Source organism: Oncorhynchus mykiss, chromosome 11 (genome assembly GCF_057628025.1).
Source record: "Oncorhynchus mykiss isolate SJ-2025 chromosome 11, ASM5762802v1, whole genome shotgun sequence".
Classification (NCBI taxonomy): domain Eukaryota; kingdom Metazoa; phylum Chordata; class Actinopteri; order Salmoniformes; family Salmonidae; genus Oncorhynchus; species Oncorhynchus mykiss.
The window spans coordinates 26,937,566-26,961,365 of record NC_143032.1 but is presented as its reverse complement, the minus strand read 5'-3'; the positions used below and the strand labels follow the sequence as shown (position 1 = coordinate 26,961,365).

At 43.9% G+C, this 23,800-nt stretch overlaps 1 protein-coding gene across 1 annotated transcript in view; it reads right to left on the bottom strand.

Moving 5' to 3' along the window:
- The window catches only part of LOC118936350 (integrin beta-1), a 33,971-nt gene extending 24,047 nt beyond the window's left edge, over positions 1-9,924 (bottom strand). Inside the window, exon 1 of the mRNA XM_090189797.1 lies at positions 9,595-9,924. Within this exon, the coding sequence (XP_090045923.1) occupies positions 9,595-9,630 (36 nt within the window). The 5' untranslated portion in view covers positions 9,631-9,924. The remainder of the gene's footprint in view (positions 1-9,594) is intronic.
- Positions 9,925-23,800: the final 13,876 nt, after the last annotated feature.

The following is a 23,800-nucleotide window of genomic DNA, read 5'->3' as shown; positions in this document are numbered from 1 at the left end:
ATAAAATGTGTGGGGATACAGTAAAGATGGAGGTGAATACTGTGTTTTTGTTTACATTTCTTGTACCATAGAAGACAGACATTGTGGATGTATTTACATATGTAGTACCATAGAATCCATTAGGCATGGTGACCTATTGAATACATTCCTCCTTCCCTTGACAAAAAGGACCAGTTAACTGATATAGCCTTAGGGCTTAGAGTTCTTCCTGGTCAGGTGGTCACATGGTCTGGACGCCTATATATTATAGATATAATCAGTAACTTTATTAACTCATGACATGGGCCATTACTCTCCTTATGGTCCCATGTAAGCTGTGGTTCTCTAATGGTCCGTTTAGCCAGGGAAGTCAGAGTGTATTTAGTCTCCCTGTCGTTAAGGAGGGTTGACTGAGTGTAAAACGGAGAATGATTCATTGACCTGAGTCATCAAAGGTTGTGTGTGTGTACCGGATGGGGATCGATATACATTGCAGGAAGACTTTTGACCCTATAGAGCCTAGCTCGGCTATTTACAGGAGGGAGGTAGGGAGGGAAGGAGGGAGGGTGATGGAGAAGGAGGTAATGAGAGAGAGAGAGAGAGAGAGAGAGAGAGAGAGAGAGAGAGAGAGAGAGAGAGAGAGAGGGGGGGGGGGGGGGGACTGCAGGCTAGTGAAGGAAGAAGAATGCCATGTGAGAGGTTGTTTTATTGAATTAGCTCCTGACTGTTATCCTGTGACACACTGAGAATAGCAGACCTCCCTGCCATCAGATAGTTTATTACCTCCCATTATAACCAGGCCGTTTACAGCCTAGAGAGAAATCAGCGTCAATGTTTAGTGGTACAGCTTAAACAGAAGACATGGGGGGAGGGGAGGGGACAATGCTACTACGCTAATGGAGAAGAGATAAGCACAGCATCCATGACACAGTCCCTTAAGGTGGAGAAGGGGTTTGAGAGTGCACCAATGTGGAGAATTTACTAGAAACTTCCTGTCTCAGTACGACATACCAACCCTAGCGAGTTGAGTAGAGACTCATCCTAATTGGCATCCTATTCCTTTGGGATGCAGACTTCAGCTGGTAGCCTACAGGACAATCCTCTGCATTGTCTCTCTACTGAGGCCATCCATCCAACACAGAACTGTTAATCACCAGCATGCTGTCCTAACATCAATGCACATGGTTAACATTAAGGATAGAAGGGCTAGTGATGAGGAAGCTCAAGAGGAATTCTCCCCCATTTTACAGTGGTGGGAAGATGTCAAATTACCAAAATATATACCCCTGGCCTGTCAATGACAGCTAACACTACACAGTTACTGCCCTGAGGGTGCTGTGCACGTCTGAATGTTGTCGCTTGTATGAGTATGTTTTGTAAAACAATTTTTGTAAGAAAGAGTGCTGGTGCATTCTCAGCACAGTACATGTTGAGAAAAAAGTTCTGTCAGTTAGTACTGTATGGTGTTGAGTGAAGCATTCCTTGTTACCTAGTGTGTGTGTGTGTGTGTGTGTGTGTGTGTGTGTGTGTGTGTGTGTGTGTGTGTCCCATCATGTTCTATATAGAGCCTAGCAGGACAGACAGCCAGTCTTCAACTCCCAGATTAGATCAGATGGACTAGGGCCTCTGACTGACTGACTGACGGCCTATAATTCAGTTATTGATGAGTTGTTGACAAAACAAATTGTAAGGGGTGCGTACTGGCGGCAGAAAAGTCAGACGCAGGAGAGAAAAAACTGTGTTTCCAACGGTGCAGTTTAATAATAAAAAAACATCGAAAACCAGAACAATCAATGAATGGGTCCAAAACCCGACGCACACCAGACATAACGTGCACAAGCACTACAATAAACAATACCGGACAAGGACATGGGGGGAACAGAGGTTTAAATACACAACATGTAATGAATGGAATTGGAACCAGGTGTGTGGGAAGACAAGACAAAACAAATGGAAAATGAAAGGTGGATCGGCGATGGCTAGAAGACCGGTGACATTGACCGCACAACGTCGCCCAATCAAGGAGAGGGACCGACTTCGGAGGAAGTCGTGACACAAATGTCTTAGAGGAAGAGATTAAGGCAGCCTTTTGCTTTCGCTAAAACCTTCTGCAAAGTAGTTGAATTTCACACAACAGCGATTTGTACAAACGGCCCTGCAAACCCTTTGTCCCAGATAGAATAAACATCTGTGATCTCTGGACAGAACCAAAACCACAGCCTCTGTTGGCCCAGCACAGAGTTCCAGGGAACCATTATGTCTGAAACTATGCCTGTAAAATGCCAGCGAGGGGTCAAGTTAGAAAAACAAAAGGGCTGCTTCTATTCTATGAAGATTAGCAGCTGGTGACAGGAATGTTCTTCAAGTCCTCCACTGTCAGAGGGAATGGGACTAGTGGACAGAACGATATGTAGACCAACACACTGGTACTGTCTAACCCCTATCGAAGACACATTATTGCTTTTAAGGAGTTGCATCTTAAACTCCATTAGTAACTTAACTTAAGAATCAGTTTCGTATACCAATAAAGCTGTAAAGGTTAAGAACTTTCATGAAAGACAGTTTGAAAGATATGGCAAATAGAAATCAAACCAGATGGACATCAGAAATAGATGGTAGAGGTTGAGGATAGAGGAAGGACAGGAGTAAAAACAAATACAATAGAACTGCAGTAAAATAGACTGTGTCCATAAAATGTATTTAGTATGTATAAGCTGGAAATACGGGCCTAAGCATTGTTGTTCACTACTTTTCTCCAAATGGGGTTGGGTTGGAGGGTAATATTTTTTGAAAGTTTTGTATGAGTATATGTACGTTTTGTAGGTGTAAATGTATGTATTTGTGTGTATATATACACTACCATTCAAGATTCTGAGGTCACTTAGAAATTCCCTCGTTTTTTAAAGAAAAGCACATTTTTTGTCCATTAAAATGTCATCAAATTGATCAGAAATACAGTGTAGACATTGTTAATGTTGTAAATGACTATTGTAGCTGGAAATGGCAGATTTTTTAATGGAATATCTACATAGGCGTACAGAGGCCAATAATCAGCAACAATCACTCCTGTGTTCCAATGGCACGTTGTGTTAGCTAATCCAAGTTTATCATTTTAAAAGGCTAATTGATTTTAAGAAAACCATTTTGCAAATATGTTAGGGCAGCTGAAAACTGTTGTTCTGTTTAAATAAGCAATAAAACTGGCCTTCTTTAGACTAGTTGAGTATCTGGAGCATCAGCATTTGTGGGTTCGATTACAGGCTCAAAATGGCCAGAAACAAATAACTTTTTTCTGAAACTCGTCAGTTTATTCTTGTTCTGAGAAATGAAGACTATTCCATGCGAGAAATTGCCAAGAAATTGAAGATATCGTACAACGCTGTGTACTACTCCCTTCACAGAACTGCGCAAACTGGCTCTAACCAGAATAGAAAGAGGAGAGGGAGGCCCCGGTGCACAACTAAGCAAGAGGACAAGTACATTAGAGTGTCTAGTTTGAGAAACAGACGCCTAACAAGTCCTCAAGTCCTCTAAATAGTTCAACATTCACAAGGCCGCAGGGCCAGACGGATTTCCAGGACTTGTACTGTGAGCATGCGCTGACCAACTGGCAAGTGTCTTCACTGACATTTTCAACCTCTCCCTGTCCGAGTCTGTAATACCAACATGTTTTAAGCAGACCACCATAACGACAACCGACCCGTAGCACTCACGTCTGTAGCCATGAAGTGCTTCGAAAGGCTGGTCATGGCTCACATCAACACCATTATCCCAGAAACCCTAGACCCACTCCAATTTGACTACAGCCCCAACAGATCCACAGATGATGTCATCTCTATTGCACTCCACACCACCCTTTCCCACCTGGACAAAAGGAACACCTATGTGAGAATGCTATTCATTGACTACAGCTCAGCGTTCAACACCATAGTGACTTCAAAGCTCATCAATATGCTAAGAACCCTAGGACTAAACACCTCCCTCTGCAACTGGATCGTGGACTTTCTGATGGGCCGCCCCCAGGTGGTAAGGGTAAGTAACAACACATCCGCCACGCTGATCCTCAACACAGGGGCCCCTCAGGGGTGCGTGCTCAGTCCCCTCCTGTACTCGGTACCAGAGCGCCAAGTCTAGGTCCAAGAGGCTTCTAAACAGTTTCTACTCCCTATAAGACTCCTGAACACCTAATCAAATGGCTACCAATACTAAAATTCAATTTGATTTGAGAGGGAGGGAGAGAGGCTGTGTTGTTCTTTGGGACACACCTAGCCCTGATGTTATCTTTAGGTCATGACGCCAACACATATCATCAAGACGTTTACTCCCCCCCCCCCCCCCCCCCACACACACAAACCTCTCCCTCAAGGATCAATACCACCACACATTAGATAACGTGATGATGACCATAAACAGAAGCAGCTGCATGTTTTTAGTCCATAGCATCCTTATTGTCAATTTGACAGAGACCAACTTGTATAAGATTCTAAGAAGCTGATTTCTTCATACCTCAAACGTGAACAATTATAGTGTATATTATCTATTATAGATCTGTGGCCCTAGAGTTGAGCCCACTGTAGGGTCTCAAGCAAGGTAACCTAGGCAATGCATGTACAAAAACGTCCAACATCAAGATTACAGGAAACATGACAATTACATGTTTGTTGTTGAATAGGAAAAATAACGCAAAATTGTCAGATTAAATGAAGTTCGGGAACACTATTTAACAACAATATCTTGTCCCAAACAATATTTATCTGTATTAGTGATTATGAACACTCAACCTTTCCATCAACGCTCAAAAAGAAGACAGATTGAGATCCATCTGGAACAAATATTCCCTCTCCTCTCCACTCAAAATATTTATTCTGGTCCACGTTCGAAGACTGCCAAGATCCTACTGTCTCTGTCTGTGAAAAACTAGAAATCTGGATAAGGGACAGTTAGAAATGTACTGGGGTGGGCGTGTCCAAAATAAGGGAGGGTTGCCTAACTTTTTTTGGCTTTGGGGAGGGTTGTGTGTTTTTTTTATTGGGCACAGTGTTTTTTCCCTTGATTTACATTTGCTCTTTTGCAGGCCTTCTACTATACATTCTCTTCCATCCTAACCAAATTTCCCCACCTGTTTGAATGCACTTGCCCCTATATCAAGGTGTTTTGGTACTTCCCTGGTGCACTACACTTTTCCGTATGCTAACTTTTGGTCCAACGCTCTAACCGCTAGGCAATCTGCCGCCCTAACACAATAGTGGTTGGTGGATCATTTTTTCAGATCCGCAATAGGCTAACTAGCAATCATACCACACATAAAATAGCGTTGGAACCGCTTTTGTGCGCAAATATTGATATAATAACCATCATATCGAATATCGAAGTAAACTTGAAGTCACACGATGATATGTTGTGTTATGATGAACTTCACAGGGTGGTGAAAGTGCATGGTGATGATGTTCCTTTCAATAAATATCGAGGGTCTTATTCTGGTGACATGATGATTGATGCTTTAACAAGTAAAATTTGAACTTTTGTCCATAATAATCTCATGTAGGCATTTACCCTTACTGTATCTGTGAGCTGTTGGCTAGAGGGCACGTGCCATTACCAGAGTGGGCACATTCTCTATACCGACGCAACATTTTCAATGACAAAACAATTAGTAGGCCTAGACTTGAAAATGCGATGGAAACCTGTAATGGTCCTATGTGTAGCTGGTGTAGGGAGTCAGGCGCAGGACAGTAGATATGAGTAATCAAAGTACTTTACTCAAAAAATTAAAAATATATAAGGCAACAATGATAGCCTACAATCACGGACCGAATTACAAAAAACAATCACTCACAAAATAAACATGGGAACAGATGGTTAAATAATAAACAAGTCATTTGGTTGAGTGAAGCCAGGTGTGTAAAGACACAAGACAAAACAAATGGAAAATGAAAAGTGGATCGCCGCCCGAACAAGGAGAGGGACCGACTTCGGGAGAAGTGCACTTATTGTTTTTATGCAGATTTTACAATATTAACATGAACATCTATCGCCAATAGCTAAAGACACCCTCAAGACTCTGGCAAGTGTGCTAGTCCAGTGTCACTTTGATTATGGCTGCACATCATGGTTCACCAGCAGCCCCAAACGTCTAAAGAATAAGCTGCGGACCAGCCAAAACAAGCTTGTGTCACGATCGTCAAAATAACATTCGGACCAAGGCGCAGCGTGATATGGGTTCCACATATTTATTGACGTGAAAGGCACAAAACAATAAAAAGCAAACGATACGTGACGCTATGGAGTGCTCACCGGCAACTACACATAAACAAGACCCCACAAAACACAGTGGGGGAATGGCTGCCTAAATATGATCCCCAATCAGAGACAACGCTAAACAGTTGCCTCTGATTGGGAACCATACCAGGCCAACATAGAAATAAAACAACCTAGATTACCCACCCTAGTCACACCCCGACCTAACCAAAATAGAGAATAAAAAGGCTCTCTATGGTCAGGGCGTGACAGCTTGTAAGAATTGTACGTAAACTTCCCCCTCATACTCATCTGGAGGTTGAGCGTTTTAAGCAGCTAGGCTGGCTATCTATGGGGAAAAAAAGGATAGCATTACTTCAACATGATTTGGTCCACAGAATTATCATGGACTCAGCCCAAGGTACCTATCCAACTATTTTACATTTCTTAAAGATGTCCACCAGCATAACACCAGAGCCAGAGACTCTAATATTCTCTGTTTTAAATATGAGAATCTATCTGGTATGAACACATTTTTATATATCTTGGCGCTGTTGAGTGGAACAAACTACCACAGCAACTCAAAGCCAAACATAACCACTTTTAAAAAGAATGTCAAAAGCTGGCTAATGTGTGAACAGTGGAACCTATTTTTGTCTGTATCTCTGTATCTGTATGACTGTATGTAAAGAAAATAGGGACCACAATGGAAATAAGTCCCCGGCTTTATTGTGCAATCCCGGTCACTTTTAAAAGTCTTTGTGCCGTGTGAATCCGTTTTTTTTTTTTAACTGACAAATGTAATCAATTATTCAATCCAAACTGTGCAGCGGACATTTGATGAATGGAAAGAGACATCTGTTACAAAACACCAGAAAGATGAATGACATTCAGGGATTGTCAAGCCAAGCCTTCGATAGTGGGTAGGCCTACAAGGTAGGGAGGGAAGTATTTTCTGTCTGTCTTCTATTTATTGTGGTGTTGAAAACGCAAACCATGATATTGAAGTGCCCAAAGTTGGTATGCTTAGTTTATTGGATGTGGGGTGAATTGGCACATAAACCTGTTGTTGGAAAATTCATTAAATATATTTTATATAATTATAAATATGACATCAAAATGTTGAAAATCTGATTTCCCCCTAGCTGATCATTGTCTGCAGCCAGCTCTGATCATAGTGTAGGTCTAATGAAACCAAAAGTGTGCAACTGCAGCCCTCGAGCATCCCATTGGTTCCTGCATGAACCCCCACCTCACCTCGAGCACACCATTGGTTTGTGCATGAACGACCCCGAGCATGTCATCTTCATGCTTGCACCTCTGCCCCCTGCCTATATACTGGAGTCATAGTTTAACAATGGACAAATAGAAGTATAAAGAGGGGTTCCTGCAGATGCAGGAATGTCCATATGCAGGAACGCCCCAAATTGCGCGCTGCAGTTGCACCCTTCTCAATGAAACAGGCAGGGAGAGTGAGCTCGTCCGTGATGGTCAGCAAACCCTCAACCTTATGGCCTGTGCCATTGCGTGGCATCTACGGTGCCATAAAAGCATACTGAAGTGGCAAAGTCGATATCCACGTTTATAAACACAGGGTCGCTACAGTAATTGTTATTTGTGGTCGTAAACATTATTTTGAGTGAAAGATGCACTATGCAGAAATCGCTTCGCCATTTCTTATTTGCAAAAATTCGAATAGTTTTCCTAATTTCTGCTAGTGACAAAACAAGTAAGTATAGTGTACAGAAAAAGATGTACCATGTAAACCGCTGTGAAATATAATTTTACATAACCAAAAATATTGTATTTCCAGTAGGTAAAAAGTAAAATACGCTAAAAGACACTTAAGAATGGGAAGCATAGAAATAGCTATCTTAGGACAGATATACCGCTTCTTACACTTGCTTTCAAAGAGAATGACAGATTTATAACACGCATTTCTATGTGAATTTTGTTGGGTCGCAAAATAAATGACACATTGCAGCTTTAATTGTGTGCGTGTGTTTTTTTGTTTTGTTTTACATTAGAATGGGAGTGTTACATTGGGTGGTAAGCGAGGAAGAGGCCTTCACCGGTCCGAAATTGACCTGGGGCTTTCCCATCCGGAGCTAATATGCATAAATAGATGTTTTAAATATAGAGACCCGTTCCGAACGGATATAGCCGTTCCGTATAGACCTGGCTGGACCAAGTCCGATCCGAGTGAGGGAAGCTGCAGAAAGGTTATTTTTTTAGATAGACTACTTTATTAACCATAGCTGATCAAGCGCGAAAGAGAAGAGGTAGAACGTGGCGACGCTCTAGCAGGGCCGTGCTGTGTGTGTAGGCTACTACTGTGACTATCATCCAATATGATTACATAGTACCTGTCATGACTGCATCAAACTGGGAGAAGCTAGTTAATTGAGGCTACTCCAGAATATTAAGTAGAAGTCTACCTGTTGGCTCTTGGTCGTTGTAGCCTATCCTCCTCCTTTAACTTTTAATTCCATCTTCCATTGATGAGATATCTCCTAACTTTTGCCACACACGGCGGCGTAGCCTATTGCCGCTCTCAGCAATGCGCATTCTGAATATTTTCGGTGTTCCGGCTCGTTTGGCTTCGTTTACGTAAAAGAGCTAGCTCATTTGGCTCCCAAACAGCTCTTCCATCAAAATGCTTAACAGCTCTTCTCTCAAAATGCTTAAGAATCGACCTAGAACCTTGACAACCATTTTTAAGCCCCAATGTAAAGCTAAAAAGGCTACCATTATGTCAGATTGTGAAATGCATGCTCAAATGCATATTTACCTGGCCAAATGATTAAATGGCATGCACATTTCTTTTACGCACAGAAAGAAATCACTGTGGACCAGATTGGTGCGCTCTCCCTGTTGTCTATTGTTTCTGCGGAGGATTCACCCTCTTTAGATCATTATTTTGTTTAGAGCTTAATAAGCAGCACGCAAAAAAAATGAACGGTTCTTTCACCAATGCGATTCGGTTCTGACGTTCACCAAAAATATAATTTCAAAAAGAGTCACCCATCACTTTTCTCTCTCTCTACTGCAGCAGTCAAGTTCGGATCTGTACGGGTCCTTCCGGAGAAGTTGGTTAAAATGACATATACCCAATCATATTAGATCAGACCCTTGACAATATTTGTCATTCTGGATCTGGACCCGCTCGGGTCCCGGGGATTCGGGTACAGGTGGATCCATGAAGACCTCTAGAAGGGGGTGTTTTCATGACATGAGTTATACCAGTCCCTTCAGTAGAAGTCGAACTGTCATTGAGATATTCATCATCCAAGTCCTTCACTCATGTGGAAAATGCATAGACGTATTGGAGAGTAATCAAGAACGGATGAAAAACAGGATTCATACAATTATATTTACCTTATCGGCGTGATTTATTTCCGAGGCAACATACATACAGTAAACGTATCCTCTTCAGAATCCCCGTCGTGATCCGCTACCCAGCGTAGACACCGCAACAATTGTCTTGTTGGCAACGGGAGCTACTTTCTCCTCCTGCGAAAAGTCACAGTCAATTCACTACTCATCCGCAGGTCATTCCTTATTCAGTTACTCCATTGAGAAAGAGAAAAATACAGTCTACGATTTAGTTGTATACAAGTGTTGGCGTATTTAATTTATATATATATATATATATATTAATTAAATACGCCAACACTTGTATACAACTAAATCGTAGACTGTATTTTTCTCTTTCTCAATGGAGTAACTGAATAAGGAATGACCTGCGGATGAGTTTCAGCGGAGAGGACTGCGGACTTTTCTTCATCTAATTTTGAAAATAAAAATTATTCCCGGCAATAATATTCCCGGCAGTATATTCCCGTTGCCGGGAATAATTTTTATTTTCAAAATTAGATGAAGAAAAGTCCGCAGTCCTCTCCGCTGAAACTAAGCCCCGCCTCCACATGAAATGCAGATACGCCCATATTCTGTTACGGTGAACATGATATGTACGATCATTTTGTATTTGTATTTATCTAGGCAAGTCAGTTAAGAACAAATTATTATTTACAATGACGGCCTACCCGGGCCAAGCCCTAAACCGGACAACGCTGGGCCAATTGTGCGCCACTCTATTGGACTCCCAATCAGGGCTGGTTGTGATACAGCCCGGAATCGAAACCGGGTCTGTAGTGACGACTCTAGTACGAAATGCGGTGCTAGACGGCTGTGCCACTAGACGGCTGTGCCACTCGGGTCACTTTTAAAAATCTTTGTACTGTATGTATAGTTGTACTGTGTGTACATATACCAGGTTACCTTTAGTCTGAAGGTAACCTGGTACTTACCGAAAAATGAATGGAAGTGGATAAGGCATGCAAAAGGTATAGGGGTAATTCTATCGTAAAAAAAAAAAAATGTCTAGAAGAAAAAAAAAGAAAATATTTTTACATTTCCTTAGATCGCTCAGATATAGGACAGACACTTCAAAAGATACTTACTTTTGATTTAAATTTAGACTATCTGTTTTTCCATGAATTAATCTGTTATTCAATGCGTCTCTATTGGCTAATATCAGTAAGGCCAAATTCAATGTTTCATCAAATTGTTTTTTTAATATATATTTTTTTATAACTACAGGGATTCAAAATCAAATAGCTAATTATCCTTGATATGACCATCTTAAAACAATTCCATATGTTAGCTTAGTAGAAACCCAGCCTCGAGCCTTTAGACTCTAAGGGGATACAATACGCATTTCTCTAGTAAAAAGACAGTTGCTGCTGATAACTGCCGATTTCGTCACTAATTGTAAGTTGCTCTAGATAAGAGTGTCTGTTAAAAGACTAAAATGTAGAATGTAAATATACATGAGTTACATATAGTCCTAATAAGACAGAAGGACACTTTCTCCAGTTAGACAGTTGTGAATTGAAGGAAAGTTGACAGGTGTACAGTGCACTGTTGGGATGCTTTGCAGACACCCTGGACCCAAACTGCTACAGACCTATATCCATCCTGCCCTGCCTATCTAAGGTCTTCGAAAGCCTAGTCAACAAACAGATCACTGACCATCTCGAATCTCACCGCACCTTCTCCGCTGAGCAATCTGGTTTCCGAGCTGGTCACGGGTGCACCTCAGCCACGCTCAAGGTCCTAAACGATATCATAACCGCCATTGATAAAAGACAGTACTGTGCAGCCGTCTTCATCGACCTGGCCAAGGCTTTTGACTCTGTCAATCACCATATTCTTATCGGCAGACTCAGTAGCCTCGGTTTTTCTAATGACTGCCTTGCCTGGTTCATCAACTACTTTGCAGACAGAGTTCAGTGTGTCAAATCGGAGGGCATGTTGTCCGGTCCTCTGGCAGTCTCTATGGGGGTGCCACAGGGTTCAATTCTCGGGCCGACTCTTTTCTCTGTATATATCAATGATGTTGCTCTTGCTGCGGTCGATTCCCTGATCCACCTCTACGCAGACGACACCATTCTGTATACTTCTGGCCCTTCCTTGGACACTGTGCTATCTAACCTCCAAACGAGCTTCAATGGCATACAACACTCCTTCCGTGGCCTCCAACTGCTCTTAAACGCTAGTAAAACAAAATGCATGCTTTTCAACCGTTCGCTGCCTGCACCCGCACGCCCGACTAGCATCACCACCCTGGATGGTTCCGACCTAGAATATGTGGACATCTATAAGTACCTAGGTGTCTGGCTAGACTGTAAACTCTCCTTCCAGACTCATATCAAACATCTCCAATCTAAAATCAAATCTAGAGTGGACTTTCTATTCCGCAACAAAGCCTCCTTCACTCACGCCGCCAAACTTACCCCAGTAAAACTGACTATCCTACCGATCCTCGACTTCGGCGATGTCATCTACAAAATAGCTTCCAATACTCTACTCAGCAAACTGGATGCAGTTTATCACAGTGCCATCCGTTTTGTTACTAAAGCACCTTAAAGCACCCACCACTGTGACCTGTATGCTCTAGTCGGCTGGTCCTCGCTACATATTCGTCGCCAGACCCACTGGCTCCAGGTCATCTACAAGTCCATGCTAGGTAAAGCTCCGCCTTATCTCAGTTCACTGGTCACGATGGCAACACCCACCCGTAGCACGCGCTCCAGCAGGTGTATCTCACTGACCATCCCTAAAGCCAACACCTCATTTGGCCGCCTTTCCTTCCAGTTCTCTGCTGCCTGTAACTGGAACGAATTGCAAAAATCGCTGAAGTTGGAGACTTTTATCTCCCTCGCCAACTTTAAACATCTGCTATCTGAGCAGCTAACCGATCACTGCAGCTGTACATAGTCCATCGGTAAATAGCCCACCCGATTTACCTACCTCATCCCCATACTGTTTTTATTTATTTACTTTTCTGCTCTTTTGCACACCAGTATCTCTACCTGCACATGACCATTTGATCATTTATCACTCCAGTGTTAATCTGCCAAATTGTAATTATTCACCTACCTCCTCATGCCTTTTGCACACAATGTATATAGACTCTTTTTTCTTTTTTTTCTACTGTGTTATTGACTTGTTTATTGTTTACTCCATGTGTAACTTTGTGTTGTTGTCTGTTCACACTGCTATGCTTTATCTTGGCCAGGTCGCAGTTGTAAATGAGAACTTGTTCTCAACTAGCCTACCTGGTTAAATAATGGTGAAATAAAAAAATAAAACATTTTGGATGAACGTGCAAAGGTAACCTACTTTTTGAAGTGATTTGTTTGATAGTCAGATGAAAACATCCTGAATGGTTGTGTTCATGACACATTAATAAAAGGTAGTTCAATTTTACATGTCTTCACTATAAAACCCATATATTTTTTTGTGGCACCCATAGGACGGGTGGGGTGGGGGGGGGGCTCAGACTGGCCTCCGCGCGGAGCCTCAAAATCACATAGTCCGCCCCTGCAAACAACAAAAACATTAGTCCTGGAAGCTTGACTTTTCCTGTTTAATCCCTGGGGTCTATTTCCAGAGGAACGTTGTTATTCATTTTCCCTTTCATTCAGCACTCTCTTCAGGGTCATTACAGTTTCTTCATCACTGCCATATTGTATGTCCTTGGCCCTCTCATGCAGCTACTCCACAGAGCATTTGGTCCACACATGTTGACCTATCCTTCCTGGCTCTTGAATAACCATGATAATAATGAATAACTGTGGAAATGTTCTACTGTACAGCCTTTTAGACACATTAGATAATCATTTATGCAACTCTTTATGAAACTTTATAGAACTACAAGGGGATGAGATTTTATTATTTTTCTGGTCATCAGATTTCCTTGCCTCAAGAACTTTATTAGGTGTTGATTGTATGTCTCTGTCAGTAGGCCTTATGGAACTATCTTCCAAACGAAACAAAGAATAAATAGATAGAAAGGCCAGCGATTGAGCTGGGAAACAGTCTATGCTTGAAGCTATATGGTATGCAGACATGAAGATTCTGGCTCTCATTTCCTTCTTATAGTTTGAGTCTTATCTACATCCCTTTTTATCATATCTCATTTATCACTAGTGCAAATTCACACCTACAGTATATGCACAGATTATTATGAGCTGCAGTTCAGCATTGTGTCATAGTGAATGAATCAAAGGCAAAAATATAATGATATAGTTGTTTAAACATTTTTACTTTAAACTTACATGTTTTTACTCTGTTGAGTCTCCTTGTGGCCCTTTCAGTCATTGCACAGGGGAACAGCAACATATGCCAAGTTATTGTTGCTTTTTGAAAAGTCCTGATTTAGTTGGTCTATTCTTTAAGCCTACTTTTTGCATAGTAAAAACACAAATGAATACCTGCCATCTTGTCTGGATTTTGAAGCCAAACTACTACAGAGGCAATTGACAATGACCCAGGTCACAATCACATGGAAATCATGAGAAACATATACAGAAAGACATTCAGTAGTCAGACTCAAGCCCCCACAGTGACGTACGTGTTGCTTTTGGCAGTGTGGATCTTAAGGGTCTATCAGAGTAACAAAGGTGTGTATGCACAGCAGTCTTCTAGAATATTGGACCGTTGGCATTCATACTTTTCGAATTGTCAGTGCAGCTCAATCCATTTCTCCAACTTTTAACACATTTATATGAGTAGAGGATGTGTACCGGTAGATTTGTTGGTGTGTAGGCTAATTGTGGGGAGGTGCACGTTCTGCAGATGGTGGTCTCAGAGCTGGTACCAATGTCACAATGGGATGCCGGACTATCGCGTCTCAGTGTCTGGGGACTATGATTTATGCTTAGATGGTTTATCAAGAGCCATATACTCTTACCGGCCAGTTTATTAGGGACACCCATCTATACTGAACAAAAATATAAACACAACATGTAAAGTGCTGGTCCCATGTTTCATGAGCTGAAGTAAAAGATCCCTGACATTTTCCATACGCACAAAAAGCTTATTTCTCTAATTTTAGCACAAATTTGTTGACATCCCTGTTAGTGAGCCTTTTGTCTTATGTCAAGATAATCCATCCACCTGACAGGTGTGACATATCAAGAAGCTGATGAAACAGCATGATAATTACACAGGTTCACCTTAAAATGTACAGTTTTGTCACACAACACAATGCCACAGATGTCTCCAGTTTTGAGGGAGCGTGCAATTGGCATGTTGACTGAAGGTATGTCCACCAGAGCTTTTGCCAGAGAGTTGAATGTTAATTTCTCTACCATAAGCTGCATCCAACGTCGTTTTAGAGAATTTGGCAGTATGTCCAACCGGGTGTCAAAAATGTTCCACAGGGATGTTGCTCCATGCCAACGCGATGGCATCAAGCGTTTGCTGCAGATTGGACGGCCATACATTCATGCTACAAACAGCCCGTTCCATCTCATCCCAAAGATCCTCTATTGCAGGGTTTCCCAAACTTTTTATAGTCCCGTACCCCATTAAACATTCAACCTCCAGCTGCGTACCCCCTCTAGCACCAGGGTCAGCGCATTCTCAAATGTTGTAAGCCTGCCACACACACACTATACAAAACATTTATTAAACATAAGAATGAGTGTGAGTTTTTTTCACAACCCGGCTGGTGGGAAGTGACAAAGAGCTCTTATAGGACCAGGGCACAAATAATAATATAATAATAAGAAATCATTTTGCTCTTTGTTTAACCATCTTACATATGAAACCTTATTTGTTCTTTGAAAATTGTGAAAAACTCACCACAGGTTAATGAGAAGGGTGTGCATGAAAGGATGCGCATAACTCTGCATTGTTGGGTTGTATTGGAAAGAGTCTCAGTCTTAAATAATTTCCCACACACAGTCTATGCCTGTATTTAGTTTTCATGCTAGTGAAGGCTGAGAATCCACTCTACATAGGTAAGTGTTTGCAAAGGGCATCAGTGTCTTAACAGCGCGATTTGCAGACACCTGCCTCGGGGACGACCCGGAGGGAGAGGCGCAGGGCGATCCTTCCGGAGACAGTGGAACTCCAGCAGCATTGAAGGGTCCAACACGTCCTCCACCGGGACCCAGCACCTCTCCTCCGGTCCGTACCCCTCCCACTCCACGAGGTACTGAATTCCCCAAGCCCGATGCCTCGAATCCAGTATGGAGCGAACGGAGTACGGCGGGGCTCCCTCGAAGTCCAGAGGGGGAGGAGGAACCTCTCGCACCCCAGACTCCTGAAGCGGGCCAGCCACCACCGGCCTGAGGAGAGACACATGGAACGAGGGGTTAATACGGTAATTATGGGGAAGCTGTAACCTGTAACTAACCTCGTTCAGTCTCCTCAGGACTTTAAATGGCACCACAAACTGCGGGCCCAGCTTCCGGCAGGGCAGTCGGAGGGGCAGGTTTCGTGTCGAGAGCCAGACCCGGTCCCACGGTGCAAACAGTGGGGCCTCACTGCTGTGATGGTCTGCGCTAGTTTTCTGGCGCAGCACGGCCCGCTGGAGGTAAACATGGGCGGCGTCCCATGTCTCCTCCGCGCGCCTGAACCAGTTGTCCACTGCAGGAGCCTCCATCTGACTCTGATGCCAAGGCGCCAGAACCGGCTGGTACCCCAGCCCACTGGAAGGGGGAGAGCTTAGTGGAGGAGTGACGGAGCGAGTTCTGAGCCATCTCGGCACAGGGAACGAATGCCGCCCACTCCCCCGGCCGGTTCTGGCAATAAGACTGCCGAAACCTACCCACATCCTGGTTCTCTCTCTCCACCTGCACATTACTCTCGGGGTGAAACCCCATAAGGTTGATCGAGACCCCCAGACATTCCATGAACGCCCTCCAGACCCTCAAAGTGAACTGGGGACCTCGATCAGACACCATATCCTCAGGCACCCCGTAGTGCCAGAAGACATGCATAAACAAGGCCTCCTCAGTCTGCAGGGCCGTAGGGAGACCGGACAGAGGGAGGAGACTGCAGGACTTAGAGAAATGGTCCACAACGACCAGGATCATGGTGTTACCCAGTGAGGGAGGGAGATCGGTAAGAAAATCAATCGACAGGTGCGACCAAGGCCGTTGTGGAACGGGTAAGGGGTGTAGCTTACCTCTGGGCAGGTGCCTAGGAGCCTTACACTGGGCGCACACCGAGCAGGAGGAAACATAAACCCTCACATCCTTAGCCAGGGTGGACCACCAGTACTTCCCACTCAAACAGCGCACTGTCTGACCGATCCCTGGATGACCAGAGGAGGGGGACGTGTGGGCCCAATAGATCAGCCGGCCACGGACAGCCGACGGAACGTACAGACGCCCAGCAGGAAACTGCACGTAACGCCTGCTCAATGTCCGCGTCCAGCTTCCATACTACCGGCGCCACCAGGCAGGAGCCCGGGAATATGGAGGTAGGATCCATGGTCCTCTCCTCTGTGTCATACAGCCGGGACAGTGCGTCTGCTTTCACATTCTGGGAACTTGGTCTGTAATAAAATGTGAAAACAAAACGGGTGAAAAACATGGCCCACCTTGACTGACGAGGATTCAGTCTCCTCGCTGCCCGGATGTACTCCAGTCCAGATGAGAAAAGGGTGTTTAGCCCCCTCAAGCCAATGTCTACATGTCTTCAACGCCTTGACGACAGCCAACAGTTCCCGGTCCCACACATCATAGTTTCGCTCCACCGGGCTGAGCTTCTTCGAGAAGGCACAGGGGCGGAGCTTCGGTGGCGTGCCCGAGCGCTGAGAGAGCACGGCTCCTATCCCAGCCTCGGATGTTCCCTGCCTCAGGTGGAAGAGACGTTCACCCATCGCTCTTCCCTCGGGCGGGTGGTCGAAGACGGCCCAGAAGTGGCGGGTGAAATCCTCAAAGTGGTCCAGCGCCGCATCTCCTTCTCCCCACACAGCGTTGGCCCACTCCAGAGCTTTCTCCGAGAGGCACGTTACAAGGGCGGACACCCTCTCATGGCCCGAGGGAGCCGGGTGAACGGTTGCCAGGTATAAATCCAGCTGCATCTGGAAACCCTGGCAGCGTGCGGCCATCGCCTCGTAATCCCTGGGAAGTGCGAGACGAATCCCACTGGAACAGGGTGCGGAGGGGGTGAGCTTTGGAGACCCCTGTTGGGGGCGAAGGAGGGACTCTCTGTCTCTCCCAGCGGTCCATCGTCTGGACGACGTGGTCCATGGCGGCGCCGAGATGGTAAAGCATCGCCGCGTGCTCCTGGACGCGCTCCTCGATCCCGCTAACAGGGGTAAGTGCTCCTGCTGACACCATAATTTGGTTGTAGAATTCTGTAACGGAGTGCGTAACTGGCTTCAGGAAGTCAGGCGCAGGAGAGCAGAAATGGGTAGCAAACGGAGCCCTTTATTGAGGCAAACAAAACACGGCACTCAGAAAACAAAACACACACAGGTTACAATAACCCGGTGCAAACCAACCTTCGAGTACACATACATTTACACATAACAATTCCTCACACAGACATGGGGGGAAACAGAGAGTTATGTGCAAGACGAGTAATGAGGGAACGCAAACCAGGTGTGCAGGAAAACAAGACAAAACAAATGGAAAATGAAAGGTTGATCGGCGATCGCTAGAAGACCGTTGACGTCGACCATCGAACGCCGCCCGAACAAGGAGAGGGACCGACCTCGGCGGAAGTCATGACACAGGAAGTATTAAGTCTTCCACAATAGTACGGGGCTTGCCTGTCTTAGCCACTCGGTAGCTCACCATATAAGACTCTTCTAGCCCCTTCTTATTAATGGTGTCTGTTGCTTTTATACATGTCTTACAACTCGAAAGTTGTCTTAATTCTTTCTCAAACGGAATGAGCAGCAGCTACGTTTTGCTACATAAGGACCGTTAGTGGAATTCCCGTAATTCCCGTTAGTGGAAGTCCCGGAATTCCCGTTAGTGGAATTCCCGCGAGAGTAATAGTTAATGTGATGTTAGTTATTTGACTTAGTTACCTGTATTTTACGTTGTGTTGTTATTTCGCTGAACAATTTTATTTTTGGCAGTGAAACGAGGCTACTCAGGCGAGAAAAAAAACTCACACAAATGTGTAATCCCGTTGGAAAATATAAATAGACTGTTTGAAAATGTGAAGAAGATTTTTGTACATTTAAAAAAAAATATTATTATTATTATATATATTTTTTAAATGTGAATTACATTTTTATTTGGCTTTCCCCCGACGGCATTGTGCGTACCTCTGGGGGTACGCGTACCCCAGTCTGGGAATACCTGCTCTATTGGGTTGAGGTCTGGGGATTTGCGCAGGCCACTCAAAGTGAACTGCTGTCATGTTCCAGGCAATGTTTTTCCACTCCTCAATTGTCCAGTTTGTGATCGTGTGCCTACTGGAGCCACTTCTTCTTGTTTTTAGCTGAAAGGAGTGGAACCCGGTGTGGTCGTCTGCTGCAATAGCCCATCCGTGTCAAGGATTGATGAGTTGTGCGATTCGAGATGTCGTTCTACACACCACTGTTGGTTGTACGGTGCACTCGCCGTCTTTAACAGAATTTCAGGAAAACAGTGCCACAACAGGTGGAGGCGAAGGACACTGGGAGACTCTCAATTGCATACTACTCGCCTATTGGATGAGAAAGTCAGAGGTCCCTCCCCTCTGACCTTCTCCTCCGATGGATTTTGAGAAGGAGGCGAGGACAGAGGAGAGAGGATGCGAAGAGTATGCAATTGAGAGTCCCCTTTTGTATACCGTTGTCCTAGCTAGCTAGCTACCGTGTCAACCCTGCCTCTTCTTCTGTGGGGTTTATTGCCAGTTGGCATCCAACGATAAGGTGCATTACCGCCACCTACTGTACTGGAGCGCCCCCGCCTCCCACCTGTGTACGGGAGTCCTAGACCAATAGAAGTATCAAGAGGGGTTCCTGCAGATGAAGGAATGCCCCGAAATGCAGGCTGCAATTGCACCGTTATCGAAAATTTGGGGCTCAAATTTTGGAAACATAGTTTTAATATTTTATTTTACTACGCCTGCTTTTTGCTGACTGCAAGACAAGGCAAAAATGCTGATCGCTGATGGACACACGCATGTAACATCTGAGCAGTGGAGCGTGACCACGATGTGGTTGTCTGAAATACCTATCCAGGCGTTGTAAGATCTGGCATGTGTCAGCAACGTCTGAGTATGGGAACATGACCAGTGACTGCATTTGTTTTGTAAAAAGCGGGCAGCCTCCCGTGCATGAGCCCAGACACGGTCAGGTAGAAATATTAATTGGAGAAACAACATGTCATTATGTTTTTGGGCAAATTATATTCCAGAGCTAATTGAAATCAAACGTCTGCTAATTAAACATCAATCTGACAATCCAATTTCTGAAGGCATATGTGGTTGTTGTGGCATAGACTAATAGGTTTGTTGCCAAGTTTTCAATTTGTAATTTTGCAAATAGGCCTTTAAATCAAGTGATTTAGAATGGTAGTAAGACGTGTTCTGTTGTAACAACTTTACAGGGTTGCAATAGCCGTTTGCAACTGTGTGGTTGTTTGGTAATGTAAAACTTTTGAAATGTGTGTGCTTGCTTCACCTGTCTAAAGAATGCATTAGGTTCGACTGTAATCCATTGTTCAGATACCTGTTGAATTGCATCTGTCCCTTCACACCATCTCAAGCTATTTAAGACATTCAACAATTTTCACGTGTAAAACCCCCTCTTAGTAATCCTAAACCTAACTTGTTCACATGGAGCTGAGTGGCGGACGTATTGGAAAACTGTTGCCCTGTGCAGTGCTGGGTAATTCTGCAATGTGGCTTATAGCCGGACATCTTTATTGAGAGTTCTGCTGGCTTTCTGCAAAGGTTAAGTCTCATCATAAAGTCCTTTTGGGTTTACTGTTGGATTCTGCATTTCTATGGAGTTATAGTGTTTCCACATGCCAGTTGCTGCTTCTAGCAACACTGGTCCATTGCTATAACAATAGCATAGTTCACTAATAGGTCCCAGAAAACAACAGTCCCTGCAAAGCAAGAATGTTTAATAAAATGTCTGCCAGCTGTCTGGGTTCATCGGGTTTGTCATTTGTAGTTTAGGGTGTAATTTGCTCCAGGCCTGACAATGTGCCTTTCAAATAATCTATTTGGTGTTCCAACCCTCAGGAGACTAGGAGAAAGGAGTAGGCCACCTGACCAATCTTTGTGTGCTGGCAACCGCAGAAGCTCCTCCAGTGGACTTTACCACCTCCGGTGTCCCAGATTTAGCTGAAACTGCCCACCATTAGCTAGGTGAGGATGTACTCCCATTGGAAGCAAGGTTTAGAGTACCACCAACTGCTGTCCCAGTTCCTGGTCCTGTGGTTGATCGACCTGTCCCTGGTCCTGACTGACAAACAGACCCATTCACCTGTGTCTTGAAGACCTCTAACCCCTCCTAATTGACCAGCAGGTGGCCAGCCATGCCCTTTGGTTACTGAGCTAAGCCCCCCCCCCCCCCCCTACCTCCAGAACCACCAGTTTAGTATTACACGGGCAGCCAGGGGCCCAATGCCATGCCCTTTGGTTACTGAGCTAAGCCCCCCCCCCCCCACCTCCAGAACCACCAGTTTAGTATTACACGGGCAGCCAGGGGCCCAATGCCATGCCACTGCGGTGCTAAGTCCCTCTACCTCCACCTACACCCCCCAACCTCTCAGAATTCCTAATGAACAGAATTTCCCTTTTTGATACATGTCCCGTATTTGGAATGGCTGTAGGAAATTCCCACCACTACCCTTGACTGGCTTTCCCCATTACCCAATACCCATCCAGTTCCTGCAGCAGAGGCGGGACTTCCTCCGCACCCTTTACATAGACTCACCTATGGCTAATCAGTGTGGCGGCCCGTGTTGTTAGTTTTATTGCTTTTCAACTTCTCATTTACCTTTTGGATGCGTTATAGTTTGTATGGCTTAATCTTGAATCTTTGATTTGATCACATTTATTATGATTGTTAGCCTAACTGATTGTTGCCATGTGCTCGTTGTACCTAAGTAACTCCTTTACCTTAGGATGTATGTTGTATATATTAATTAATTTACTCACATGCTGTTTCATACAGTATAGTTAAATAAAGGCTAAATTAAAAAATATATACACTACCTTTCAAAAGTTTGGGGTCACTTTGAAATGTCCTTGTTTTTAAAAGAAAAGCACATTTTTTGTCCATTAAAATAACATACAATTTATCAGAAATACAGTGTAGACATTGTTCATGTAAATCTACATAAGCGTACACAGGCCCATTATCAGCAACCATCACTCCTGTGTTCCAATGGCATGTTGTGTTAGCTAATCCAAGTTTATCATTTTAAAAGGCTAATTGATCATTAGAAAACCTTTTTGCAATTATGTTAGCACAACTGAAAACTGTTGTTCTGATTAAAGAAGCAATAAAACTGGCCTTCTTTAGACTAGTTGAGTATCTGGAGCATCAGCATGTGTGGATTCGATTACAGGCTCAAAATGGCCAGAAACAAAGCACTTTCTTCTGAAACTCGTCAGTCTATTCTTGTTCTGAGAAATGAAGGCTATTCCATGAGAGAAATTGACAAGAAACTGAAGATCTCGTATGCTGTGTACTACTCCCTTCACAGAACAGCGCAAACGGTCTCTAACCAGAATAGAAAGGGGAGTGGGAGGCCCCGGTGCACAACTGAGCAAGAGGATAAGTACATTAGAGTGTCTAGTTTGAGAAACAGACGCTTCACAAGTCCTCAACTGGCAGCTTCATTAAATAGTACCTGCAAAACACCTGTCTCATCGTCAACAGTGAAGAGGTGACTCCGGGATGCTTGCCTTTTAGCAGAGTTGCAAAGAAAAAGCCATGTATCAGACTGGCCAATAAAAATACAAGATTAAGATGGGAAAAAAGAACACAGAGACTGGACAGAGGAACTCTGCCTGGAAGGCTAGTATTCCACTGTTAACTTTGAGACTGGTTGAGACTTTTAAAATGATAAACTTGGATTAGCTAACACAACGTGACATTGGAACACAGGAGTGATGGTTGCTGATAATGGGCCTCTGTACGCCTATGTAGATAAAAGAAATCTGCCCTTGCCAGCTACAATAGTCATTTACAACATAAACAATATCTACACTGTATTTCTGATCAATTTGATGTTCTTTTAATGGACAAAAAATGTGCTTTTCTTTCAAAAACAAGGACATTTCTAAGTGACCCCAATCTTTTGAACAGTAGTGTTCATATTGTAGTCATTATTCTGTTACAGTATATTAGAGTATACTTTTGGGTTTATTTATATTCTAATAGTTTGACTACCATGTATGTTCTTTACCTTGTTTATAGATCAATCATCCAGAACCTTGTACCATATAAGATTTGGCATGGGTCCCCAGATCCTCAAAAAGTTCTACAGCTGCAACATCGAGAGCATCCTGACCGGTTGCATCACCGCCTGGTATGGCAACTGCTCTGCATCTGACCGTAAGGGGTTACAGAGGGTAGTGCGTATGGCCCAGTACATAACTGGGGCCAAATTTCCCGCCATCCAGGACCTATATAATAGGCGGTGTCAGAGGAAGGCCCCAAAAATTGTCAGAAACTCCAGTCACTCAAGTCATAGACTATTTTCTCTGCTACCGCACGGAAAGCGGTAATGGAGCGCCAAGTCTAGGACCAAAAGGCTCCTTAACAGCATCTACCCCCAAACCATAAGACTGATGAAAAATTAATCACATGGCCACCAGACTATTTACATTGACCCCCCCCCCTTTGTTTTGTACACTGCTGCTACTCGCTGTTTATTATCTATGCATAGTCACTTCACACCTACCTCCATGTACAAATTACCTCGACTAACATGTACCAAGCACATTGACTTGGTACCGGTACCTCCTCATTATTGTTATTTTATTGTTACTTTTTATTATTTTTTACTTTAGTTTATTTGGTAAATATTTTCTTTACTCTTTCTTGAACTGTACTGTTGGCTAAGGGCTTGTAAGTAAGCATTTCACAGTAAAGTCTACACTTGTATTAGGGGCATGTGACAAATAAAGTGTGATTTGATATCATCCCTTTCCTTCCTACCATATAAACTGGGAATTGGCCCTTTAACTGTGCCTCCATATCCTCCTGTGTTATCAACACATTGCTGCAGTAGCCCGCACGACCAGCATGTTGACCTCCAAATACAGTCCTACCAACCACAACCAGAACAATACAAATGTTCCGCCCAGA